Consider the following 27056-nt stretch of genomic DNA (forward strand, 5'->3'; position numbering starts at 1 on the left):
CATTCCTAAATTGCATTTGCCTTTTTTCCTGCTGTGATCCACTGCCTTAAACAATTCAGTGTATTGTTTAACATCATATTTTCACGTGAGTAGGTCTGATATTCTCTCTGCCAGACCTGTTTTTGTCAGCCAGACCTTCAGATGAAGCTGAAGACCTAAAGATTCTATTTAAAGATGCTGACCAAAGAAGGAAATGGATGGTATTCTCGCGTGTCATAGCTAATGGGAGCCAAGGACATTTTGGTACTTGGAAAGAATAAAATTAATTTCTGAGGAATTAAGTTGTGTGCATGGTTATAATCCCTAGATTTGGTAATCTTGGGCGTAGCACTAAGCTCCTAGCAGTAAAGTCAGAATCCAGATTTTCTACCCATTTCCTGGGTTGGTTCAGATGTATTTACTGAAGCAGTAGAAACAATGTTATGTTCTGCACATGGACAGAGTTGAGAGAGAAGTTTCAATCTGATGCTGAAACCTTACACATTACAAATTATTCAAATCGTACTGAATAATGATGAAAGAGTCAAAATTCATAAAGACTACATGGCCAGAGCAGCATGCAATAAATCAAAAAGTCTGGCTGTGTGAGCCTTTTCTGCTTCTTTTCTCCTCTCCCCTGGCACATGTTATGCATAGCTCATACTCAGCTGATAAATTTCTGAAGTTTATTTGTAAAAACTCTGGTTCTGTCTCCCTCTACATTTGAATTATTAGATGTCAGCTCTGCGTCTAAAAATCTTGACTTTTCTCATGAAAGAGAATCCTTTGTAGTTAATGAAATATTACCAGTGAGAATAGTTTGTGCTAGAGTTTAGTATGTCAGCATTCAAGGAAAGAATCTTTCATGTGGATTAGCTAATCGACATTCAACTCTTTTCATTTAAAATCCTGGATTGCTACAAGTGTTGTTTAAGGTCTGCTGTGTTATAGCCCGTACACAGCAGCATTTCACCAGTAGATGAGGTGATTGCTCTGCATACGTCTTTATTAATTTGTTTAGCAAGTCCTAGTGAAATCTTTGCAAGGAAGATCTCTCTGGAGATGTCTTCAGTCTCCCTGTCCCCATAGTCTTCAAAACCCAATGCCTTTAGGCCACTCAGTTGTGGAGACGTTGTTAGAGAGGAGAAGGAATTGTCCTCATGTTGCCTCAAAATAGAATATTCTGCCTGATTCAGTGCTCCTAGCCGCTGTACACAACTCAACTCTTAAGACGCACTAATGGGATTTAACTGGGATTAAACTCCAGCAGTCCCCACTTACACAAATGGCCAGAAAGCCACCCTACCCCCCACGAGGTGCCCAGTGCTGTCATGTGCTGCCCCTCCTATTAACCTCAGAAATCCCTGAGCACGGGCTGAGATGTAATAGGCTAATTGTTTCTCATTTGAGAGAGATAAATGCATCCTGGATGGTAAAGCTAGCGCCAGAGCGACGCTGCATCCTGCCCAGGTGCATACGAGGTAGCCATACAGGAGAATTTCAGACAGAAGGAGATCATCTCATCACAGATCTTACCTGGAGACTTTGAAAAGAATAATAATGTCTTTAGGAAAGGAAACTTCAAATAAGTTTTTTTTTCACCCCTTTGTACGTATTTGTAGGACTGAAAAGAGCCTGCCTATGTGGATTTTCTTTCTGGCTGAAACAATTTGACTTTAGCTTTTCAGAATATTATTCTTTACCATTTGTAAGTTTTCACTTGAGTGTAAACACTACATTTGAAGCAGATAAGCTCCAAGGGCTGGACTTTTTGGCTTTCAGAAGGAGATATGCTGACACTCACATGGTCTTATTACGTGTCTGGCTTTCTGAGGCAGCCATTGAAACGTGTTACCTGAAACCTGTTCTTTAAGAATGAAGACCTTGCCTACGTCAGGTGCCTATGACACTTTGTGGAAGTTTGCACAAGGGCATGGGCCAAACGTGCTGTTCTTTCCATTTTTCCTGCCTTGGCTATCTCTCTCACCTTGAAGATGATTGCATTTCAGTGATAAGTTAAGTGACTTCTAATTTCTGAGGAATTGTACCACATGTATGCAAAATGTACACCAGGGAAGAATTGCAGAACAAGCCATCTGTTTTCTGTTCGTGGGTTGAATTCCAGTTTGTCATCTCGGTCGGTCACACGTCATCTGTGTACCTGCTTACTTTCCTGTAGGCCAGGATAATCACATCTCTATAGCAGGGAGAATTTCTCTGTATCTCCTAAACCTAATTTTTGTAATAGTTGGATTCTTCAGAGGAAAATTGTAAAGTAGCCAAGCAATCAGGTAACACTAAAATACAAGTTATTTATTACTGTGGCCATGGGATGCAGGAAGTCATTTTGTAGAGGAGCTTACCTTCCCACCCACGTGGAACTTCAAGGCTCTAAGCTCACTGCCTTAAAAGATTGATCTCGATTTGATGATGATTTAATCAGTATCGTTTGCCTGGATTAGAGGCCTGATCGCAAATCCTGTCTCCTCCAGGGCCTGATGTTGCTGCTGCTGTCCCACGTAGTCTGTGACTGTGGCTAGCCCTGTAGCAGACCAGAGAAAGTTTTAAGTGAGATCTAGCAGTAAAAACAAGCGCTTCTCCCATGCTCTCAGTCTGCCCTGAGTCTGCTGTTGAAGTGCTGGGTCTGCTCAGCTGTTCCTCTGTTATCCTGGCAGGGCTGGCTGGTTTGTTTTCAAGGGTTTTGCACCTAGTCTTCAAAACCTAATTCCTGGGAAAATCTAGGTCTGTACAATAGGCTTTTTTTTTTTTTATTATTATTATTTTGCTTAATAGTTGCAGAATGTTAACACAGTGTATCATATTAAGCAAGCAACTTCAGTCATAATTATGAGCTGTTGGTTTTCTGTCTATTCATTGTAAGCTCTGGTGCTGTATTATTTTTCCATTCTCTGTCTCCTTTAAAAATTTTACATTTTAAATTCAAATTTACATTGCAAGTCAAAAAGCGTACTGGTAAATCTGTTTTTCCTAGATGCTCATTTTCTTTTATTTTCTGTTTTGGCTTGACGGAGTTGTTATTTTAAATATTAGTTAAAAGTTGCTTCATTTTCTGTCAGAATATATAGATAGTATATGTGACACAGGTAATGGCAAGTTGCTGGAAGGTCAGAGAAGTGAACGAAATGATGAATTTTTTTTATACAGTAAAATATAGTTATTTGATGAAGCTTCTACTGGAGTCTCTTAAACTTTGTTTACAATTTTATGGCTCCAAGCTTAGTCTACATAGTCTCAGCATGCTTATAATGTACTTATGAAGAACATGTTTTTCTTTTGTGGGAGTGCTTAGGAATTTGTTGATAAGAAAGGTTGAATAAACCTCCCTGGCCAGCAAATAGTTCAACACCCGCCATGGGGGTGGGCTCTGGATTTAAGTGGAAAGAAAGATATAAACTTTTATTGTGGAACTGAACACAGCGTGAAGCTGATGTCTCTTCAGTTCACTGGGTGGCCACATCAGTTATGCCATGATAAGAACTGGCTCCCTCTTTGACATACCTGAAGGAGAGATGGGAGATAGAATCGTGTCTGTTTGTTTCTTTATATGAGCATGATTTGGGCCCCACTGAAGAAACTGCACTGTTCTTTTTCTGTGCTTGGAGTGGAAACTCTCATCTAACTACAAAACATGGGCAAGGTATATGAGAAAGAAAGACTGAAAAAAATTGTTCCTTTCCTCAGCCAGGCTATGGGTTTACTCTTGAACACCATATAGGTAAGCCTGCTTGGGAATGGTTCTTGGGTTGAGCTCGATGCAACCCAAACTTTTCCTGCAAAGTAGTCCCCTGCTCTACAGCCTTGCCAGCTGGAATAAACAGGGCAATGACAAAATGAACTGCATGTCAGCAAGGCTGCAGCATGACTGTGTGACAAGCAGCTCAGGTGTCACCTTGTGGTCTGGTGTGTTATTGTTTGCTGCAGTGGAAACACCGAGACAGGACAAAGGCCAGAGAGGACCCCTTATCTGCATCCCCCTTTCATCCTTCCCCTAAAAATATGACCCTATGCCAACAGCTTAGATCTGATTAATGGGCTCGGAGCCCACAGATGTCAAAGAAGTCTTTGGGATTGGAATTGAGTGGAGTGTCTAATTCCAGGCAAATGGACACACAACAAATCCTTAATCTATTGGGAGCTGATTGGGGCAACTGTTCATATAGCAGTAGCCTGTATTCAGGCAAGGTACTGTCTCATCACATCCACTAAAAAAAAAAGAAAAAAAAAAAGAGAAATTAAATTTATTTAAGAGCATTAAGGAAAACTATTACTGCCAACTATTACTTGTGACTGGAAAAGCAGTACTTTTCCTACTGCAGTTTGAAAACTGTAGGGTTAGACAGTGCCACTGCAGTTTATTCACAAGGCATTGCCATGGCTTCGTCTCTCGCTGATAGTGTGCTGAAGACTTATCCCAGCCACAGGGAATAATCTCATTTCAGGGTTGTTGCTGTACAGCATTGCACCTGGAGTAATAGTTCATTAGTCAGCATGCAGGGCACAAGTTCCCCACAAAGAAATTAGAGAGGGTGGTATCACCTGTTATATAGGCTTCTGGATTTGAAACTAGCCTTCTGTCTTTTCCTGGACACCGAGCTCTTAGGAGAGAGGGGATACTACAGATGTCCTTCTGCTTCAGGGAGCTTATTAATACTACAGCAGGATCCAGAAATCCCTGAGCAGGATTATGGGTTCATTGCTTGAGGTCTGTGGAAACTTGTACGGAAACATGGCCTTTGCTTCCTCAGTTGCTGAGGCAGCCGGTACAGCTTGAGGGGGGATGTGAGAGGGTACACAGATGCTTATACACTTGGTATTTATTTCTGGTTAATAAAGATGCATAAGCAAAACTGGTTGAAAGTATCTCCAATACTCCTTACGCAATTACTGTGCCTAACAGATAAAGCTAGCTACCTGGAAGCTGGAGGGGTGCTAGGGCAGTAGTACATTACAGAAAGGTAATTATGCAGTCTGAAGGCCGTATTCTTCTTCATTCATTCATGTCAAGGAGCTGCAAGGCTAATCTCCATGTAGAAAAGCTGTCAGGAATGTGCTCAGGGGTATGGAAATAAGAGAGAATTATATATCTGTAGAGTTCTGCAGTGGAGAAATGGTCTTAACGGCTCTGATAAACTGAAATTTGGAATGGAGAGAAGAGCTTTTTTTGCATGGTGCCATACAGCACCAGAATCAGTGAAGCTTTAAGGGGTGTTAGCACACATGAAACAGTTCCTTAAGGTTGTTACTTATAAAATCATTGGATGTAAGAAAAATGTCCCTCTCGTGGTTGAAGGAAGGGATGTTTCCATGTGATCTGTCTGTTAAATTTTACACAAGTACATTTAATCCAGTTTGGAATTCAGCATACAGAGTACCAAGAAGAAATAGTAGTAAGGTACTGCTTTTGGCAGCCTGGAGCATATTTTTAAGCTGATTGACGAGAATGACTTTCCGAATATAGATTCGCAGTCACTGTCCTCTAGGGTCTTGCTTATGATGTCAAGACTTTCTCCTAATGCAAAGTGCTCCTCTGCCAAACTGTATATATATAACTAGTGAAATCAGATTAAGGCTGAAAAGCAGGTTTGTCTGCTGTTACTCCAAGCTGGTGTCTGCTGCAAGTGATTTGTAGAGTTTTTCTCCTTTTAACGTTGTTCTCTTCCAGGACACAAGGAAAATCCTATAAATCTTCATCTCTCCCAATTATCCTGGGTCAGGGAGAGGTTTTTGCTTAAGCAAGTGGTATGTGACCAGGTGCTCTGATTGATGAAGAGCACATTCAAGAGAGGGAGATTAAAGCAGCTGGCATACAAGATAATTTAACCCTTAATTCACAGACTGTCTGTTCAGCCACAGATACCCAGTTCTTTCTCAGTGCATATATGCAATAGGGTTAGAGATTGACTTATAGTTTAGCATATTACATTGTTTTGTCATCATAATGCCTTATTTTTCAACGATTAATGCAATTATGTTTTTTTTTTTTCTGAAATTTATCTTAAATTCTATGTGAAGTTGAGACCAAAGGAATTGTTACTGACTGAGCTTCTAAAGCTTTGAGTGCAACTACCACTTTTACAAATTAAGATCCAGCTCTACTTTCCAAGAGGATGTTTGCCTTACTATTTTGGATTTCTGAATTTTCTAAATATTTGCCTCATTGATCAAAGGCAGTTTCACTCAGTCAAACTACTGCTGTTCTTGATGGTTGTCAGGAGGCAAGTGCTCCTTCTTGCTCACTTCTCTTTTTCTTTAATGAAATAACTACTTCAGTAAAAAAAATCAGGGAGGGAAGTAATATGAGTGTGGAAGATCCACCAGATCATTGTTGATGCATTTAATGTCTTACACGTTTACAAGTCATTTATATAGTCACTGTATTCTATATAGTAATGTACTGAAAAGCATACAGCATTTGGACCATATTATCCTGACCTCCTGTGCCACAGAAGCACTCCTGTTGTACTAACACTGGACCTTTCTTGTGCCTTCAGTGTGTCAGGAAACAGTCTGGGAGGTCTTCAAGACGTTCTGGGATAGACTGCCAGAGCGTGAAGAGTATCACACCTGGATGAGCCTCTGTGAGGAAGGAACGATGAGCATCTTTGAAATGGGCAGGAACTTCAGTCAGTCTGAGGAGCACCGAAGTCTGATTGTGAAGGTAGGTGCAGCGCCACATTGGCATTTTCTCATGAGCAAGGGCATGCTGTCCCATTGCGCAAAGCTGCTTGGCTTACGGCAGGCAGCAATGTGTGGAGCACCTGAAATATACAGGCATAAATATTCCCATCTTTTGGGTCCGTAGTTCAGAGATCAGTTCCAAACACAAAGCTGTAGCTGATCTGATTGGTGGAAAAGCAACAATAATGCAGAGAACATTGCTTTCAATAGGTGTTTCTTACAAGCAGAGGATGTCCAGATCCTTGTCTGAAAAGGCAGCACGACCTCAGGCAGGCTGTGGCACGTTGCCCTCTGCAGCATGTAGCAGGCTCCCTGCTGTGAACTGCACACGAGGATGCCTTCAGCTCAAGTGGTGCTTCGAAGCTAGAGGTTCTGGGCTAAATTTCTGATGCTGTTGAGATGTATGGTGAAATTATTTGTTTGATGTTGTATGTTGCTGTAGGTTTGTGATGTCTGTGCACTGCAGCCTGACTGTGGCTACACATACAAAAAACTCTGATGTCCCATGAAGGCAATGAATAACATTGTCACCATGGGAAGCTGCAGAGATTAAAAACAGAGCACAAGTGTAAAAGAATTTAATAAATTGCTTGATATCTTGGTGTATTCTGTTTTTTCAGTTGAAGCAAGCTTATTTTAGATTAAAGAAAATAAAAGGAGCATTAAGCTAAACTAAAGAATCCTATCTCAAATGAAATATGAAGATGTCTATTAAGGAGTTTGTGTGAATTAAAATTAATTAAATTTTAAAGTTAAGTCCTTACTACAAAATTAAACACTTAGTTTTGTACACATCTAAGATAAAGTAGATATCTTAATTTCTTTGGTTAAAAGGCTGTCTTGAAGTGTATGGTGGTTTATGGATCTTCTTTAAAATTACAATTTCTCCTATATTTGTAACCTAATGAATGAGTAGTTTTATGAAAGTCATGAGAACTCTTAAATGTATGATCCTATAGAATCAGTAATGTTCTGCTAGTATGGATGTGCTGACATTTTCCTTTCTGCTTTTTTGTGGACTCTTGTGCTAGGAATGAGCACTGAGGATGTGAGTATGAAAACTGCTGTGGTTAATGGGAAGAGATTTTTTTCTGAGCCTGCTTACTAGTCTTCACAGGTTGATGCTAGCCAAAGTTTGCTTCTGTGATGTCTTATGGTACTGCTGTCCTTAGAAGACTGCAAAAAGATTGAGACACACAAAATTCATGTGAACTTTTTATGTGCATAGTAAGTGTATCATTGCTTTATGTAAGATTTTGGTAAACAGGTGATCTATAGTGGGAACTTACTAAAAGAAATTAGGATGATGCATATAATTTTCTGCTCCTGCTTTACCTATTTGGGTATCGCCCAATGTTATGGTGGGAAACAGATAGAAGTGGTCTGTATTTGATGATTTATTCAGGTATTTCAGTGTAATTTAGGTTTCCTTTCTCCTGTGGATGGACATATTCCCTTCTGGTTTGCAATATTATGGAAAAAGTCTGCTCATCCTCCTATTTGATTTCAGCATAGTTGGTGAAAGGTGACTGTTATATGGGCTGATCTAATGGGATGCTAGTCTGTGTGAACGGGTGTTTAACGCTGTCACCAGTGTGTTTCACACAGAATGTCACAAATCTACCAGGCGACTTTTTTTGAAAACAAACAAAAACCAAAACCAACCAACCAAACAAAACAACCACCTTCACTCAATTTAAATTTGAGCCAGATTGAAGGTGAGGGTGCTCCATTCCATCCCAGATCAGCCGGCTTCAAAAGGTCTCATAGTATATTTTTTAATATATAGGTCAGAGTGTGGATTTAATTTCTCTCTGTAGTTCTGAGTCACTCTTTCTCATAGGCACTTATGCACAACATGCTTGTCAGTGTGTGGAAACCTCTTCAAAGCAGCTCTGAGAATATTCAGTCCAAACAGAATATTAAGTCCAAAGCGCTTATGACTTGCTTTTAAGAATATCCTTCCTCCTGCTAGTTGCTTGCTCCAGTTTAATGCGTTGCTAAGAGCTGGGGCGCAGCTCAGCCTGTGGGACCAGGTGCGCTTTCTAAAGCCCTGTGTCCTATCCTGTTCTTGCCACTTTCACCAGCAGAGTTGACCACGTTACATGGCCAAGCCTTTGCCTTATTTGTGGGAATTTTTATCCTTTCATTACAGCATGTTCATTCATTTGCTTAGTCAGCTGTTGCCAAATATGTTTTTTCATTCCTTAGGCTTGATTTTACAAAGCACCAAGCACTTCTCACCTAAGGGCTGCCATCATTTCACAGCATGCACAGTACCCTGTAACATGATGTATGTGAATAGTCCACTAGTTCAGTTGCTTGAAAGGAAGAATCATTTCAGCATTGCACTGTAGAAAAGCAGCATACGTGGTTGGTGGCACTTCAGCCTGCTGAATTCTTCATCTGGCCATTAGGTGCTTCATTAAATAATACTGGTTTCTAATCTTCCTTTGCTCTTTTGTCTTGTGAATCATCCGTGGTCAGTTTAGTTTAAAGCCTGCAATTGATCAAAGTATTTCTGCCTTTTTTTTTTTTTTTTTTTTGGTGTTATATACTGGCTACTGCCACAGCAACCTTTTTTGAATTCTGTGTGTTGGCAGTTTCTGGCAGTTTTATTCTAGAGTGTCTTTCTGTAATGCTTTTTGGTAGATAGTAACAAGAAGATCAGTTTTCAGAAGTGCTGCGTACCATGAATTTTCCCTCTCAAAATGAGTTCAACATATCTGAAAATTAGGCAAAAAAAAAATCAATGGATTTTGCTTTCAATAAAGCAAAAATTTTGCTTTCAGCAAAATGATTGCTTTCATGGTAACTTTGTTGTGGTGAAGACTTTCTGTGTTGAGTGGTGCAATTAAATGACACTTTGTTAGCCTTCCTTTGTGGTTTTATTTTTTACCTTTTCCTCGAATCCCTGGTAATTACACCTGTAGCTATTGCAATGTCCTCTGCAGTGTGGGTTAGTTCAAGTAAAGAACAATTCTATTTCTCTTACTTTTGGTGCACATTCTTACTGCTATCAGCCTGAACTCCATTTCAAACTCTCAGAGCAGCTCTGGTCCCAGGTCACATGCTTTTTTTTTTTTTTTTTTCAGGAAAATGTTCAATCTCTAATAGTCAAAGAAGCTTGACTAATTTGGTGGAGGTGAAGGCTTATGTAACTGGATATGCTCATCAGTCATCAGGTGGTTTCTATGGTAAGGGAGGTGTGTCTCAGAAGGCAGCACTTCTGCTACTCTTTAATAAAAAAAGCTTAAATAGTTTTTGAAAGATCTCAGAGGGGAGAAAAGCAAGCAGAAGTATCTACGGATTTCCCAAGAGCCATGTGCTTTTTGCTGTGAGATGGCAGCACTGCAGCCAAATGAGAAATCTGTGAGAAATAGACATTCATAGGAATGTCTAAAGCTGGGCTATGATATCTCTTCATTGGGTACCCATGTAGGTGCGGGGCACATTTTTTGGCTTTATAAATTACAGAAATAATGCAACAGTTCTGGAATAGCTGGGGGAACTGTTTTGACACCTCTCTTCCTTGTTCTTTAGGGAGGAATTTGTGTGTTCTGGGGATTCTCCAAGGAAAGACTTTTAGCTGTAAGAATTGGCCTCCCTGTCTATTTCTTTGTAAAGTTTTTCTTTAATTCTGTGCAACCTTTCTCATGGAAGGAAAATGGGGGTCTGAATTTTCATATGCAGCCTATTATAGTAAACAGGATTAAGGGTGAGCCAGTTGTTGGTGCTTCTGCTGTGCCTTTTAACTGCTGGCACCTGCTCACCAGGAGTGCAGTTGAGGTGGCCTGCGTGTGCGGTGAGCTCCCAAGCTAGGCTCCACCAGTGCCCTGTCTTCACAGACAAGATGCTCAGCAGAACAACACAAACTTCTTTGTCTGTAAGGTGTTAGGGTTGAGCAAAACACCAAACTGGTGGTTTTTTTCTTCTGTTTTCTTCTAGCATTTACAGAGAGTGGAGTTTGTAAAACAGCTTTGTCTGAAAGCCAAAAGGCAGACGGGAAAGCAAAGAATCCCCTAAGCAGTGATGGGAGGCACTTAGCTACTAAAGGTCAGCTCAGAAAGCTCCTGGGCCAGGAAACAAAAACTGCAGTTGTGTTGACTCAGCAGTACATTTGTACGTTTCAGTCTATCAGCAGCTCTGTATATTTCAGTCTGTGTTTGGAGCACAGACTAAATGCTCCAGGATACCACAGCAAAACACATTTAGCATGCTGAAATGGGCATGTAGCAACGGCATCTGATCCTGCCTGGATTCTGAGTTGTGTTCAAAGACAGGAGGCAGCACCCCATTGATCTGAGTCATTTTTAACTGCTGTCTCCCAGTGCTGTAGTTTCTGACCTTCTCACGCAGTAGGTGGTTTTGTCTTCCTAAGGTTCCTGTGAGGCAGAAAGACCTCTTCTGCTCTCTCTCCTCTGCCTGTTCTGTTCTGCCTGATCCTCCTTGCTAACCATGTGTCTTTTACTGTTTAATCGAATGTTTTCATTAGTTTCCAGGATCTTTTTGATCACTGACTGAGATACCATAATATTTTTTTCTTTATGTAGCATATTTCCAGGTTCTTCTAAATCTGAAAGTAAAGCAGATCTCTGCTGTTCTTTCAACACCCTCCCTTCCTCTCTCCCTGCCTGCTTAAGGATACAAAAAATTTTCCTCCATCGCACTCCTTTGAGTCATTCTTTCATATTTCCTTCACCTTCTTTCTTATCCCCACACTTATTGTTCTCCTGTTCTCCTATTGACTTTGGCTCTTCTTGCATTGCAAGATGTAAGCTTCTCTAACTTTAAAATAAAACAATGACAACAAAACACAAAACTTCCCACACATGCAAATTTATAAACCCCAGTTCTTTCTGCGAATCTTGCCTCATCTCCTTTTCATCTCTTAAACTCTTTCTGTAGTAAAAACTCTTTCGGTGTAAGTTCTCTCTGTGGTCACTCTCGTCTAGTTCCAGCATAAATCTTGCTGTTCAGTCTCCCTTGACTGCTGACACAGTTCAGAAACTGTCAGCCGTGAGGCCTATGCTTATCTCTTTGCATGCAAAGCTCAAAAACAATACTTCATCCTCATCACCCTTGTCTGATCAGCACCTTTCCTTGGCAAATCTGGAGTTGCTGTTTTCCCTGTTTTGCATCCTGTTTCTAGATAGCATTGCCGAAGACACACTGAGAAATCATTTCTATGCTGGGAGTTCACCTCTGCTGTGCAGTTGATTCCTCCTGGACAGACTGGACCTTTAGCTAGCTCCTGACACCTTACCATGGATCTCTAGCTTTCACTTCAAGTTGGATGTGGCTAAAACTATTTCACTAAGGCTTTCCAGCTCTCTCTGCTTTTGCTCACTGTAGACAACATTTTCACGTTATCTGTCAGGACTGCGTCTGACAGATAACAGAGTACTGCTATCCATTCTGGTCTTTCACACCAGCTTCAGTTCTGGACTTTATCTACCTCCTTGAATCCTCGACTAATGCCTTGGCCTTGCCTCTGTGAGAGCGTGATTCTGCAGCACGCTGTGGGGGGAACCAGGGCAGGCAAAGAAAGAATCATTTCTTGGTATGACGTTCCTGTGGCAAATGATGTGTACAGGTGGGTTAAATCAAACATGCTTGGTACAATCCTGCATAGATGGGATTAAATTAATATGAGATTATTGAAGATCTCCTTGACATTTCCTCCACCCTTTTCTCCTGCCTGGAATTGCCTCCAAGAAAGATATTTTGTCTCCTGTGCATAAGGTTTGTCTCTTATGATCAGGCAAGAGTCTCTGATACAACTGCTTTTCTGCAGGTTCATAAGAGAATCTCATCCATCTGGTCAGTACTGCATGTGAGTTTGTGCTAGTCTCTATTTAACGGTATGGACTCTAAATAATTTTGTGATAGTTTTGCATTAAATAAAACTAACTGCAGTGTGTTGAGAAGGGTAAGCACTAGTGCAACTGACACAAAACTCAGCTTCCAGCTTTAGAAGAATTGGTATGATTGTGTTATGAGTGTCTCAGGAGAACTGATTTTATGCAAAGCATCTGCCAGAGGCAGCTTCACTGAGTAAAAGCCAAGCCTTCAAGCTGTGGTGTGGCTACCGCTGCTATGTGGAACTATTTATAGATGACTTCAAGTATTCGAAGGTTAGAGATGTTAATTAATCCCTACAGATCCTTTCGCGGTAGGTAGGAGCATGTTTGTAACTCCATCTTGCAAATGATGGAACTGAGTCAGAGAGGCGAGGTCATTTGGCAAAGGCTCTTCTGTACTAAGTGAGAAACCAAGCCCAAACTAGAACTCTAGAGCTCTTGGCTTCTAATTAGAGGGAAAAGGTGCCTATTTGCCTTAAAATTCAAGTGTATCAGTGTTTGCCCTCACCCCAGACTGGAATGCAAATTAGAGATTCAAGGGAGAGGAAGGCAATCACTACAACATGTTGCAGACTGTGCCAGTTTAGCCACAGGGGATGCTTCGTTTTCATTTGCACATTTCCAGTTGAAAAAAAAAAAATTAAAAAAAAAATAAAAAAACATACATTTAATGTTATACAAAAAATCTTATGTTTCAGAGTGGGTACTGAAATTGTATTTTTCTTTTGAATTTACTGTAAACTGAGATTTTACCTGTGACATAATTTGCAAGATGATGATAATCTCTCTGCAAGTTTTGTAGTGGCATATGGGTTCTAATGGATGTCTGATATTTCATCGGTCAACTCATCTGTAACTTGCAGTTCGTGCATTTTCTTTGTTGTTTGCATTAAGCTACACAGCATAGGTAGCAGGCAAATATAAGGGCGACAATCTTTACCGTTATTTCTCAAAGCTGTTGTTAAATCCAGTGGGACATTTTGTCTGAGAAAGAATGATGAAAAGACAGGTCATTTAGTCATTTAAAGCATGTAATCCATCAAAGTTACTTTATTTCACAAAAGAGGTGATTTTGCGTGGAGTGAATATTCTGTCCTGAATGAGGTGAATTAAGGGATAATCCAGCCACGTTGTGAAGAGGCTGTCATTTGATTCATGCAGTATTAGGCTTTCCTAGTTAACTACAAAACTGGGTGAGGACTGAATAATTTGATGCCTAAAAAATGTAGATATGGAGACAAAATGTGTCATGTCTGTTATAAAATAATAATGAGGCATTTAAGGTTTGGTCAGTTCTTCTTACAATTAATCAGATAGAAGATTTTGCAATAGCAAGACGTATTGGGTAGGTCCTGGGACCTGGGCTTGAGAAAGCTGGGTGGCACCAGTTCCTCAGACAACCCCACAACAGAGCTTTGGCCAATTACAACCCTTGCTGGGGAGTCTCCTTCTTGTTCTACAAAATGATCAGGATTATACTGACCTCTGCTGTCAGTGGCCTTTCTGGCCTAGGGAGCACAGCTGCTGACTACGGACTACCTGTTGGTATTAAAAAAATGGGGGGCCCTAATAACTGGGTTTGTTTTCAGTAGCACTTACAAACTGCTTTTTTTAATGAACAAATACCTTTTAGTAAAAGACTTGCTTCTTGTGTATAAATTTCCAAAAGCTTGGAGAAAGGGAATCAGTTTTTCTTTTCCTTGCATATCCCAGTGCACTGAAGCTGAGCACAGGCACCATGCGGAGCATGGTTTCCTTGGATTCCTTGAAAATACCAAAAGTCCAGTAGTTTTATTAGCCCTGCATTGATTGTGTAAAGAAAGCCAGCCCAATAAACCACCAAACAATCCATTTTCCCCAGAAAGCAGTGAGAAACAGAAATTTTGTGTGGACAACAGTCATGTAAGTATTTTATATTCTGTCTACATTAGAACAGCAGCAAGACATAACATTGCTCTTCATCAGCCCTCATTACACTGCAGAATGATCAGGATCTCCTCCACTTCTTGTGGGGACCCCACAGAAACTCCTGTGACCTCTTTCTAGAACCAATTTCATCACTGCTATGAGGATTTTGGTGAAAATTTGTTAACTGTGTAGCCCTGCCCTAGCCTTTATACACCAATTCATGAAAAAATGTCACCCCTGTCACTTGTATAGTCCTAAGCAATGTGTTCAGATTAATTTTACCACATTAATTTAAGCTGTAACTGTACTTAGAAAAAGATGGTTTTAAATCAATAGACAAGTAGCAGAAATAATGTATTTCTTAAGAGCTCTTACTGAAAAAGTTTTCATTCCTAGCCTCCACTACGTTGAGAGAACATTGTTTCTGCAGGAAAATGTAGAAAAGCAGTGCTTCTTCTGACAAACCTAACGTTTTTTACAGCATCTGTTGCTGTGTTTCAGTTGTATTTTGGAAATGCATTTTATTTTCAGCAAAAGCTTAATTAATAAATTTTGAACCTAACAAATGAATATAGAACAAAGAAAAGATCATTCTTCTAGCACAGAGGAGGAAAGAAACTGCATTTGACTTCCTTCCACTTTTTGATTCTCAAATATAATTAGGGTCTGTTTGTTTATTTTCCAGAAACTGTCCTACACAAAGGAAGCAATGGCTGGGTGAGTATCTACATTTGTTTTGCATTTTATTCTGCCTGGAGATAATAGCAGAGTTGAGTTGTGACATTTTGTAACCCCTTTCTCTCTCTCTCTCTCTTTTTTTTTTAATTTAATTTATTTATTTCTTCTTTCTTGTCAGCTCCTGCACTGATTGGTCATGTGGGTAAGTCATTCTCCCTTTTTAAATAGCCTCTTGATCAGTCCTTTCTCCAGTTCTTGCTGCAGCTGGAGTTGATTAACGAACTCAAGATGAACAAAGTTCATCTCTGTGCAAGGGCTTATAGAAAAGTATTCGGTATGTTGGAGGAATCCTGTCTTTCTTGCGTGTGAACTTCTCACAGGCTGTCCTAGCATGCTTGATGTGCTGAAAATATCCCAGTCAATCTGGGGCTTGTACTTTTGCTTAAGTATGTCATCACCTTGTTGCCAGTCAGGTGCGTGTGCAGGCTATTTACCTGAAGAGGTTTAGTGGGGAAAATCTATTTTGGGAAAGAGATGTGTCCCCAGTAATTGTGTTAGTGTTCTGGTTATCTTGTGAACTTTTCCCAAAGGTAGACCTGGTCATCGTTACAAAAAGCAAGAAAAAAAGGGAATGTTTCTGAAATGCTTTTTCAGAAAACTTTCAAGAAAGGTGCTCTAAAAACACAAGGAAGTTGTCTGTGTGGGCTACTCACATTTTTAACAAGGGAATAAAAATAAAAACTAGTCTGAATTTTGACTTCTTTTTACCAAAGCAAACCTGAACTTGAACTGTTATTTTTGTCTTTTTGAACTGGAAGGAAAAACGTTTCAAATTATTATAACTTCATTCTCAGAACTTAATCTAACTGGTTATTTTTAGAGCAATTCAAACCCAAACAACCTAGTGCTGAACTTGTCTGAAAAATAAGCAGCTTCAGTTCCCTGCTTTACAGACCCTGTGAAGCTATGACAAATGAGTAATTCATTTACTGGAAAGGGTAGTCACTTAACAGATCTTAAAAAAAGTCTGATATCCCAAAGTAATTATTCTTATAATGATTTTTTTAACCGCAATATTATAAATTAAAATTAATAACATAAGATGTAAGGGCAAAGGCAATGCCTAAAAGATTCTTTTTTCTCTGTCCTATTGAGCTGAACTCTTCTCTGATGTGAGGACTCTCCTAAGCCCACTGGTCAGTTGAGTAGTGTAAATCTGTACAGAACTTTTTCTGCTGAGAATGTAACATTGACCAAACTTTTATACGTTTTTATTTTCAAAGAGAAAATAACAACAAAAATAAAAATCTTGTTCTTGTAAACTTAATGGGACAATTTCTTTCCCATTAGCATCTGTTGTTCTCTAGATCAGCTCCTTAAGTGAATGGAACTACATCTTATTTATCAGCAAATTTGATTTCAGAGTTGCATTTATCTCAGTTTGAATATTGGAGGCTCTGAAGAAAAAAAAAAAAAGAAGAAGAAATTTGAATTTGAAAAGCCACTATATCCCTCATTGGGATTGTTCAGAAAAACTAGTAAATGTAGAGCTATTTGAGACGAATTAGTCAACACAAATTTATCTAGAGACACTACATGCACTGGGCTAAACATCCTAACCATGCAAAAAGACCAACATTTGATTGAAAGGTAGATTGGAGTGATTAATGTTGCACTCATATAAAAGCCATCCATCGAGTGCCTTGTGACAGACATTAAAGGGGCTCCAGCAATTGGCAAGTTTTACCCAAATCAATTAATCGTGGAGCTACATTGCTTCTCTCTCAAAAATACTGCTTTTATCCAAATATATATTACATCAGGTTGTTCATAGCTTTATGATGGGATCTTTGTTATCATTGTCAATTTAAACTTTAGTTTTGCTGTGTCTTTTTCCTGTTAAAATTTTTGTTTGACTTGTGTTTGTATATGGTAGTTTTATAGTATAGAGTGATAAAGGACTAGAACGGTGAGTTAGAAACAGGTAGATTTACTCTGGATAACGGAGCATATGAAAGAAATTTGTATAATTTAGCTTGGCAACATTATTTATATACAATTCTAAGAGCATTCTGGACACTTCTGCACCACAAGGTCTAAGATTTTTAAGTTTGTAAGTCAGGGTCATGCAAAAACGAAGCCATTATTGGCTGCCATGGGTAGAAGATATCTCAGATATCCTCCATCAAGAGGAGTGAGGGAGTCATCTCAGCATTGCCACCAGCCAACATTACTACTGCCTGCAAAAATATGCTAGACCTCCCAGTACACATCAGAATAAACTGAAGGCCTTTTTTAATTTTTTCCTGTAAGAAATCAGAGTAAGTTTGCAACCCAGGATCAACCAGTCTTTAAAGCATGGTGAGGGAAGTCTAGCATCAAGTCCCTCCTGCACAGGAAGAAATGTGAGTGCAGTCCTGCTGTTTCCTGGGCAGTGCAGTGATGGCCTACCCACGGGCTTTTCTCCAGCAGATCTCACTGAGGCTGGGGGCTGACCTACATGTGCAGAGAAACTTGTCCTGCAGATGTGTGCAGGGCAGGGCAGTGAATTGAAAGTGGCTGTCTCACCACCTGGCTGTGACATCTGTCAGAACGGGAAATTGACCTGGTCTCAAGGGATGGAGGGACTATCCTAAAGCACCAGCTTTCAGTATCTAGATGAAATGCTCAGGTGAGGCTTGCACATTGCCAGGGACAACAGGCTTCCAGAGGATGCCTAAAGCAGGAGAGTAACATAGGTCCTCTGGTGAACTCCATTTTTTTGAATTACTGCATAGAAGCAAGTACTAGTTTGGACACCTAGCCCTAAGCCTATATTTCATATTTTTATGTGCTTTGACCAATTTTTTTTTCTGTGAAAGAACTTGGGTTTCATTTCCTTAATTTAGAGCTGATCTGGAACTGAAGACAAAGCCTTAAATCTACTGGTCATTTTAACTACGCTACCTTTCTAGATCAAAGTGTAACTGTGCTGAAAGCTATAAGCAACTGTAGAATTGAAGCTGTGACTTAAATAATTTAATATATCTCATAATATCCTACCATGGTGTCAGTGCTGTGCCTCTATCTAGGTGTAAAAAGTTGGTTTCAGCTAGTTAAGTGCTAAGATAGTTCTAGTGTAGCCTACAGGAAGGTGTCTTGTACTTGTGTGGTTTACTTCCCAGAATAACTCACAATCCGGCATTACTGAGAATTACGTAACAGCAAGATGGGAGTTTGTTCCTGTAAGACTTGCACTTGCATTCACGTAGGTTAAACGCTCAGCTAGTCTGGCCTTCAAAGGAGTTGAGGGATTAAACTAAGTACTGGGGAGGAGAAAACCTCAAAGGAAAAGTAACATATGGGACACAATCTAGATTTGTACAGAGCAGCCCAATGGAAATTGTGGAGTCTTGCCCAGGTCAGAAATGTGGGAGCACTGCATCAGCTAAAGGCTTTTAATATTCCTTTATTCATTAGGCCACTGTGACTTTGCATAATGGATTTTGTTGTGTTAATATTGGAGGATGCAACATGACATCTGAAATGATGCCACATGAGTCATCCTGTCTCATTCATGCAAAGTCAAAAGCCAGATCTTGAGGATCAACTGAAGGCAAAGGAGTAGCACAAAAAAGCTGCAGTAGAAAACCATACCTTTTATGTCAGAATGTTTCGTGAATGCTGTATGAATAATAACATAAGGAGGAAAATACAAGGAGTATGGGGTAGTTGGAAAGGTTGAATATAATAACGTGCTATTTTTCAGTTCCTCAGAAGTGGCTATTAATGTCAAATAAAATGAAATAAATAGAAACATTTGTCGTTTCTGAGGGGTACTTGCTGATTTGGACTTAGTGAAATTAGGCATGACAAATCATGTCCAGACCTCCTCCTTTCTGTCTGTGTTGTCTGATGTGAAATACATTGGCAAATTTAGGATCCATACTTCATCGGCAGTAGCAGCAATGGTTGATGGCATAACAACTCAAATTTTGAACTTTTTCCTCTAAATGGGCTCCATGAAAGAAGAGTGTTGGTCTTCCTTGCTGGAATCATTTCAACTGCCTTCAGTCAGGTAGAAACACACTTGGACTCCTTTTCTGTCTGCATTTGGACTTGGCAACAATATTGCTTGTTTCAACAATTTTTGAGCATCTGTACAGCTTTACCCTATGTGAAGATTTCCAGGCTGCTCCTCTTTAGTTGTGTATTTTCTTTTGCGCTCCCTACTGTCAGATAGCAATATGAAAGATTTATTCTGCTTTAATTAAAAACAAAAGAGGTAAAAATTAAAGAACAACCTAAATAAAAATTAAGCACATGTAGAATTTAAAAGAGAAGGAATATAAATACATGGCTCTGTCATCCATTCCATACTTGGATAAAAATACTTCTGAAACTGCATACTTACTTAGTTCGAGGACCTGTGATTAAAAAGAAGAAAATCAGACCATAAAGTTACTTTTTCCCTTCTTTGAGCAAGGCTTTTCAATATGATCATTGAAATAATAACGTTTAAGAAAATTAAATACTTGACATAGCAAATTAGACTTTAGGACATTCAAATTGTTAAATAAGTTGATGAATATTTGTAACCTGTAGTACAGCTGTACATCTGAAGATGGTACATTCTTCACCAGTGGAGTTGAGGTGATAGTTAAGCCTGGAGGAAAAATATAGAGAAAAATGCAGAGAAAGATATAACTAATGCACTTAAAAGAATTTCATGAGGAGGAATGGTATTGCTGATGCACCATTTGACAGGTCCAGAGTGGTGCTTGTCCTTAATAACATGACGTGGCTGCATATAAGGACTTATTTAGGCTCTTCAATTGCCTGTTGGTCAATGAGACTATCTCTGCTTTGGTGGACTTGGAACATCCTGAGTAAAGATGCGATGTGACTGATGTCATGAAAAAGCACTTGCAAGGGGATTTGAAAAGGGGCAGTATAGACTGTATCTCCAAGCTGTATTTGCTGTACTGAAATGTATGGGCTATCCATAAGCACCATTTGCTTCAGATAGACTTGAGACCCTTATGAGCCATGTCCTAAATTTGCCTAGATCCAGGTGTCTAGCACACCAGTGTGATCTGAAACTAGTAATTTCTTCCAACAAAATGTAGTGCGGTGTTGTGCATTTTGCTGCTTAGACATCTGCTTGTGCATATTCCCTCCTGCCTCTCCGTACTTATATGTATGTACTCGTATTTTGCTTACTGCTCAGCCGAGGTGGTCCAGAGCAACAGTTATGCAGGTAGGACTATAGAAATTACATTTCATACCTATTTCTATCAAATTCACCGTAAGCTTTTGCTGGAATATAATTCCTCACCTGGTGTGGCTTGCTTGTTTTAAGTATGGCCAAAAGCAAAGCCTGGGGATCAGTATGTGTGTTGTCATAAGTATTTTGAGTGGCTTCCTCAGAGATAACTAGTATTAGTGCCATTTTTAAGGAGATCAATTAATTTGAAACATTAAAATACTAAGGGGAAGTAGAGGCAAAAAGAAAAAAAACAAATTTGTGTGTAAAGTGAGACTTGTTATAGCATGGTTTCTTAAAACAGTATTTTTATCCTTGTGAGAAGAAAGTGGTAACTGGTAACATGACCAAATTCAGTTCTTGACTGGTCTCACGTGATTAGATTGATTAGTGTTTTGTGGGGCTTTATTTAAGCCCTTGGCATTTAATTTTCAGCCTGTTACGAGGCAGAATTTTGTCAAAAAATAGCTAGGCTTTGGGGGCCTGTATTTAGAAGCTCAGTAAGAATGTATTCTTTGCTGACAAAGCACGTGGCGTGCTACTGCTTCAGGTGATGGCTTTGCTATGCTCTGAATGACAAAGGCTGTATCCTTCCCTGGATTTTTATCACTTTCACAGTTGCCGAATGGCCCAGCTTTGTTGGTGGTTCCCAGCCCATGGCTAACCCAGTGCACATGTTGGTGTAGCTGACCAACGTGCTCACCTGCCTAAGCTTTGCTGCTGGGTGCACTGAAGTAGCCTGGTTTTCCTGACGAGCCTCTCTAAGTATCATTCCAGTCAGTGACTGGGAGAGTGCTCTGGGACCACTGAAAATTGTGTTATAATATGTTTAAAAATAGTTATCTACTTAAGAAGTAGTACTCCACTCTAGAAAACTACTTTTAGGCTTTTCCACTTACAAACTTCTTCTTTCAAAAGTGTGGTTTATACCATAGCATCCTCCCTGTTTTTTCTTGCTTACTTTGAAATTGTTTACCTGAAAAAACAACTTTGTTAAAATTGATCTTGCAGTACATGGGCAGGTGAAATTATACCAGGTGGTAGCAAGGGGCTGTGGGGCTTCTGTGTGAGGCAAGGCCGGGGCTGCCCCGTGCCTCCCCACAGAAAAGTGTTGTTTTAATGTTTGTCTGTTCCTCACTACCCAGATCTATTGTAATTAGCATTAAGATGACTTATTTTTCCCAAAACCAAGTCTGTTTTGCTTGCACTGACAATTGGTAAATGGTCTTCCTGTCTTTATCTCAACCCGTAAGCTTTCTCATCTTAATTTCTCCCCCAGTCTTGGTGAGGAGGAGGAGTGAGAGAATGGCTGAGTGGGCGTTTGGCCCTTAGCCAGGCCTAACCCTTCAGGAAGTTAGGTGCTCAGTTGGATTAAATAGCCGTTCAAGTCTCTCTGCGACAGCACATGCCTTGCAGAGATCTGACAGGTATAACATGGTGGGATCTGTGGGCGACTGTGCCTTCTGGGTCAGGTCAGGAGAACCTGGAGGCCCCATGAATTGTACAAGGCACTGACCAACATGTGGGCAGCCGAATTGAGTCTTGCAAGCCTCAGGCTGAGCTCAGAACCTGATTTGTTCTGCCACAGCAAGTCAGGTTTCTGTCTGTCCGTTTCTGAAGAAATGGGCGTTGATACAAGCCTTAGCTGATGTGCTTATATGACTTCGAGCCCTTCAGTGGATCAGACTATTACAAGTCTTGTAACAGAGTTGTTTCACTGCACATCACTTTGCTTTTGTTGAGTTTCTATTCTGTGACCTTAGTTACATTAAGAGGGTGTGTTAAGTGAATTCCCAGTGTTTCACTTCTTCTGAAAAGCAGTGTCATATTTATTTCTGAACATATCGTCATTAAATATGATTCACTAAAATGCTTTAGTTACTGATGCTGTAAAATATGTAAAACTGGTAGAGATGTAATCTAAAACTTATTGTAATTTGTAAGAGTCGTATGTCCTTTAGAACTAAGTGAGTTGAATTGGAAAATATTTCATCTGACCAAAGAAAATTAAGCAATAGTTTTGATTCTGGTTCTAATATGATAAATAAATAAGGAAACTCTAAAATAAAATCAGCATTCTTAAGAAAATCTAAATCCTTTTACTGATTATTTGTTGTTAGCAGAAAGAAACTGATGTTTTCTGAATGAGTTACTTGTGACTGTACCTGTGATGTCAACAGCAAAGAGAATATGTTGCCTGAATTATGCTTGCTGTCTAGTAAAATTTGCCTTACCACTCTTGGGAATCACTCCAAGATTTTCTGATGTTGTCAAAGAATTGGTAGGGAGTTACCTTGTGCCTGGATGAAAACAGGTAACACTGTCCATGAGATGGAAACAGACACAAATAACTGGCCATTGCGAAGCCTGCATGGAGCTTGTAGGCTTTCGTTGTTTAAGAAAATATATGAAGGTACCGTTTAAACTCTTGAATCAGTATTTTCTGCTGTGTTCACCTAGAGATTATTTATTTTATTTTTTATTAATATTTTCTCATTGTTACGTAGATCTCACCCTGACAGTTTAATATTCTCTGAACTTGCTGTAGTTTGGCATTGGTAGTCATTATGTGCAGGACTAGCCTATGCCTCCTGAGAAAGGATGGGAAACCAAGTTTCTTGGTTTAAATAGAAAAATCACCAGATTGATCTTAAATCTGTTTATTGTTAAGTGTTGCATGTCTGAGAGAGGCGGGGGGGGAAACAAAATTTGAGAAGTGAATTCACTGTCGTGTTTTGTCATATGCTTATGTCCAGGTATCTCAGTATCTAACTTTGGATGTGTTTGTCTGGGTGGTGCTGGAACCCTTTGTTTTTTGAAGTTATACAGAGACTCATTATAAATCCTGAAGGAGGCAAAATACCCATCAATTTTGGTTTGAGTTTTGTTTGAAGGCAGACAGCAAGATCAGTAATCTAGTATGTGATTCAAAAACCTGGCAAGGCTAGGAAAACATGGCTCAGATAGTATAAGCACTTGCATACATTACAGTGAAGACTTCTTGCTGCAATGTTTATTTTATAGTACAAGCATGTCTACAAATAACAAAAAGAGTTCCTGTAGAAATGGGAGAAATGTCTCAATGCAGTGAGCTTCAATGATGTTTGGAGTTCTGAATTTAGTTTTCAATTTCTCTGCAGCACTTAAGTTTCCAATCTCATGAATTGGGCTGTATATATTGAAAATATAACAAGCCTGAAAAATATTTTTTTCTTCGTTCAGGAAAGACTCGTTTCTGACAGAGTGTGTCTCCTGTTCTTGGTAACTTGACTCAGGGCTCACGGAATTGGCTCCAAGGTGCTTGGGTTTACTGTTAAAGCCATGTCAGAGCTGTTGGTTTTTCCTCAAGCTGACAGTCTTCATCTGATTTTTACTTGAAATGTTTTCCTTTCTCATATTTGGCCTGGCATTGTTTTGTATGTGTGTGAATGTAGTAATTGGACAATAATAATTGGAAACTGATGCTTTTGAAGTTTTCCAAATAAGCAGGGTAAAAGTCATGATGGACCCTTCTTCTTGCAGTGATTTCAGTACAGCTGGGATGTTTTGGGGTACTGTAGGCTACTTTTAAAACTGGGGGAGTTATAGAACATTACAGGTAACTTTTTGCTTTATCTCTGTGGTCTTTGCATTTGCTTCATTTACAGAACCACTAGAAGGCCAAAAGCATTTTTTTCTTAAAGGGGACTCCAGGTCACTTGGAATGAAAGGAAGTTTGCATCCCCAGAGATGCCAATGACCTGGTATCTGAGTTGCAAAAGATAGCTAAAATATTGCAAAGCCTAATTTTTATGAAGTTGTCAGCAAAGTAGTACCATGAGAAACTTCTTCTGCAAACGTGCTTTTTGGTGCTACAGCAGAATCACAGGGCAATAAAAAACTAATGGATCTATCTCACCATGTCCAACTTCAATTTTTGGTTTTACTTTTATTTAACAGGAGTGGGACTCCAACTCCAGCTTCGGATGTTGATGTTACCACACTGAGAGGTCAGTTTTCATCTAAATCATGTCAAGACTGATTACCTGAAAATGGGACAACCTGATGGCTTGTGGATTCGAGAAAGAGTTGTGAATTCTTCCATCTCCAAATAATACTGTTTGTGATCTGGTGATCAGGTTATACGTTGCTGTTATTTTGTGATGAAATGAATCGAAAAGCCTACTTGAGAAATTACTTCTGTGCAATTTTTACTGCACTTACTTCTTGTTCCCCAGAATACACCCTCTTAGAACATTAGCATTCAATTCTGACTAGCATATTTGATGCTTTTTCTGAGGCTCTTTGGGTGTTTTCTGTGGTATTTCTGTCATGATGATGGGAATAAGAATCAAGTGTTACTGTTAGTTTACACTTGCCAAACCCGTGTGTATCTACATGTACATGAGAAAAAATAATAATACTGCTCTCTTGCAAACTCAGATGCAGCTGCCAATGTTCCTCCCCCTCATGAGGTCTCCATTGAGAGTCCTGCAGGTGGTACCATCCATGAAACTGAAGATGCAGACACAACTGTGAGTGTTTTTATTAAGATTTCATAAAAGCAGGGCATGAACCTTAGAAACTTTTAAATAATTTCCTGGGTAGGTGTTCTTTCATTTGCAGTGTCTTTGCCGTGTAGCTTCCCCCTCAGTGAGAGAGAACAAATCAGTTGAGCTATCAAGTGAAGATTTTGATTGTGACGTAGGACTAGACAGTGAATGTCTAGGGCTTTTGAAATCTCCACAAAGAATGTGAAGTGTTATTATTCCTGTGGAAACACAATGCACCTCAAATTGCTGTCCTAGTTTTTGAAGGGTCCGAGTGGTACAGTTGCCTAAGGCAGCAGAGGTAGCCTGAATAGCCTTGAAGATTCCTTCTGATTCCCTGCTTCTTTTCCCCTGCTGACATGGATGAATTTTTATTTATTGTCTTACAGTCACCCTCACCTTGATATCTAAAACAAAACTCTAACACAGGGAAGCCTAGAGCAAGTACTTGAAATGTCTCTGTAAAAGCGAGCTGGCTTTTAAAAGTGCTGACCACCAAATAGGTCCCAGGGAAGCATTTGCTTCCAGGAGACAGCTCCTCTGGATTAAAATTTAAGCCCGAACTCTAGATTCCAACTGCGGTACTTGTCAGCCTACATGCCCCCTGAAGAAAATTTTGCAAACGAGTAGTATGCATCAGCTGGCACTTGTTTTTATGTAAGTGTGAAACTCTCACTGGATTTACTGATAAGCTTACAAAATTGCACATGCTGCATATAAGTAGAAGCTGATTTATGGTACTGAGTTTAACTGTGCACTGTTCTGTAACTTAGCACGGCCATGACACGAAGCTGGGCCAAACTCTGTGCTTTTTTCTAGAGCTTTCACAGCTGACTGCTGAGATCTGATATTGTGATTCCAGGAATAAACACTGAGTATGAAATAGGCAGACAGATTCTGACTCAAGTCCAGGGTCAGATTTTATATTTATGTACCACAAATGTGTGGTTTGGTCCCATGTACACCATTACTCTTTTCTGAAACAGAACTGCCTGAGCAGAGAATAAGACCACTCAGTAAATCAGAAAGAACCCAGAATTTGATTGCTGCTGCCTACAGTGTTTTCACTCTCTACAGTTACCTCACACCTCATCATTGCTCTGAACAGCCAAAATGCACTGCAGGTTACAAGACCAAGAGTGAGCAAAGCTCATCTTCTGCATTCACATGTTGACTGGACTTTTGTTTCTGGGGGATTGATAAATGATTCAAACTACGTGGAGTTGCAAACAATCATGTAAGAGCAGCGGATACATGCAAGCTAATTATATATTTGCCAAATAGTAACTAGCTTTAAGCAGGGTGCTAATTATTCTGGTTCTTAACAAAGTTGTTTAGTCAAAAAAGGGTGTGGGGAAGAAGTAAAAAAAATTTGGAGGGGCCCTAAATGGTATACAAGTTGCTCACAGGTGGCAGCTAGACTTTGTGGAGCTCCATTTCGTGCTCCATACATAATACAGGCTGCAGTTTTGTTGACAAAGTGTGTTTTGCTGGCTCATTTTTTTCCTTTTTAATAGGGAAAAAGCAACAGTTGCATGTAAATAGCCAAAGACATTCTTGTTAACTTACACCAGCCTTCCCCCTCAAATCGCAAATTCCAAATTTTTGTTCTAGAATAAAGCCATGAAACAAGATCTGTTTTTTCTTGCCTTTCAGTATACCACAAAAAAATAGTATCCTGGTTGTAAAATGCCAGGGAACTAAGCAGGAAGTGCTCTTCCTGTGTTGCTCACTGATTGAAGTTAGATGAAAATTGGACTGGAATTCACTGCTGCTCGCAGCAGCCGTGGTAGTTCCCAAAGCTGAACATCCCAGGGTGTTTGTACACCCTGGACACGTGGAATGTAGAACTTGGCAAAGGTAACTTGTCTTCCAAGTAGGATAGTAAACAGGAACCTTGTGATAAATGGGTACATTTTGGGTAAGTCAGCCCACTGCTGATTAGGCACAGGTGACCTGTTGGTGTATCCACATTTGCACTTTAAATTGCCTTATAAATGTCCGAACCAGCTGGTTTTCTGTGTGTAACTCCATTCAACTAGATAACGGTGCACTAGAGCAAAGATGTGCAAAGGGAAAACAGAACTAACAGCAATACGAGAATACTATAAAATTGTCTTGCTTACTAGATTGTCTCATTAGTTGTCATTTCTG

The 27056-nt window shown here is 39.7% G+C and overlaps 1 protein-coding gene across 2 annotated transcripts in view; it reads left to right on the top strand.

Annotated features, from left to right (window-relative positions):
• Nucleotides 1-27056, top strand: part of IMPG2 (interphotoreceptor matrix proteoglycan 2) — a 53462-nt gene that overhangs the window by 5242 nt on the left and 21164 nt on the right. Inside the window, exons 2-6 of one of the 2 annotated variants that reach the window (XM_067002828.1) lie at nt 6492-6658; nt 15136-15167; nt 15307-15330; nt 24316-24362; nt 24796-24887. In XM_067002828.1, coding sequence (XP_066858929.1) covers nt 6492-6658; nt 15136-15167; nt 15307-15330; nt 24316-24362; nt 24796-24887 — 362 coding nt within the window. Of the gene's footprint in view, nt 1-6491; nt 6659-15135; nt 15168-15306; nt 15331-23971; nt 24363-24795; nt 24888-27056 lie in introns of those variants that run through there. The other variant, XR_010833829.1, reaches the window with a different exon arrangement.

The sequence above is a fragment of the Anser cygnoides genome, chromosome 1 (genome assembly GCF_040182565.1).
Source record: "Anser cygnoides isolate HZ-2024a breed goose chromosome 1, Taihu_goose_T2T_genome, whole genome shotgun sequence".
Taxonomy (NCBI): domain Eukaryota; kingdom Metazoa; phylum Chordata; class Aves; order Anseriformes; family Anatidae; genus Anser; species Anser cygnoides.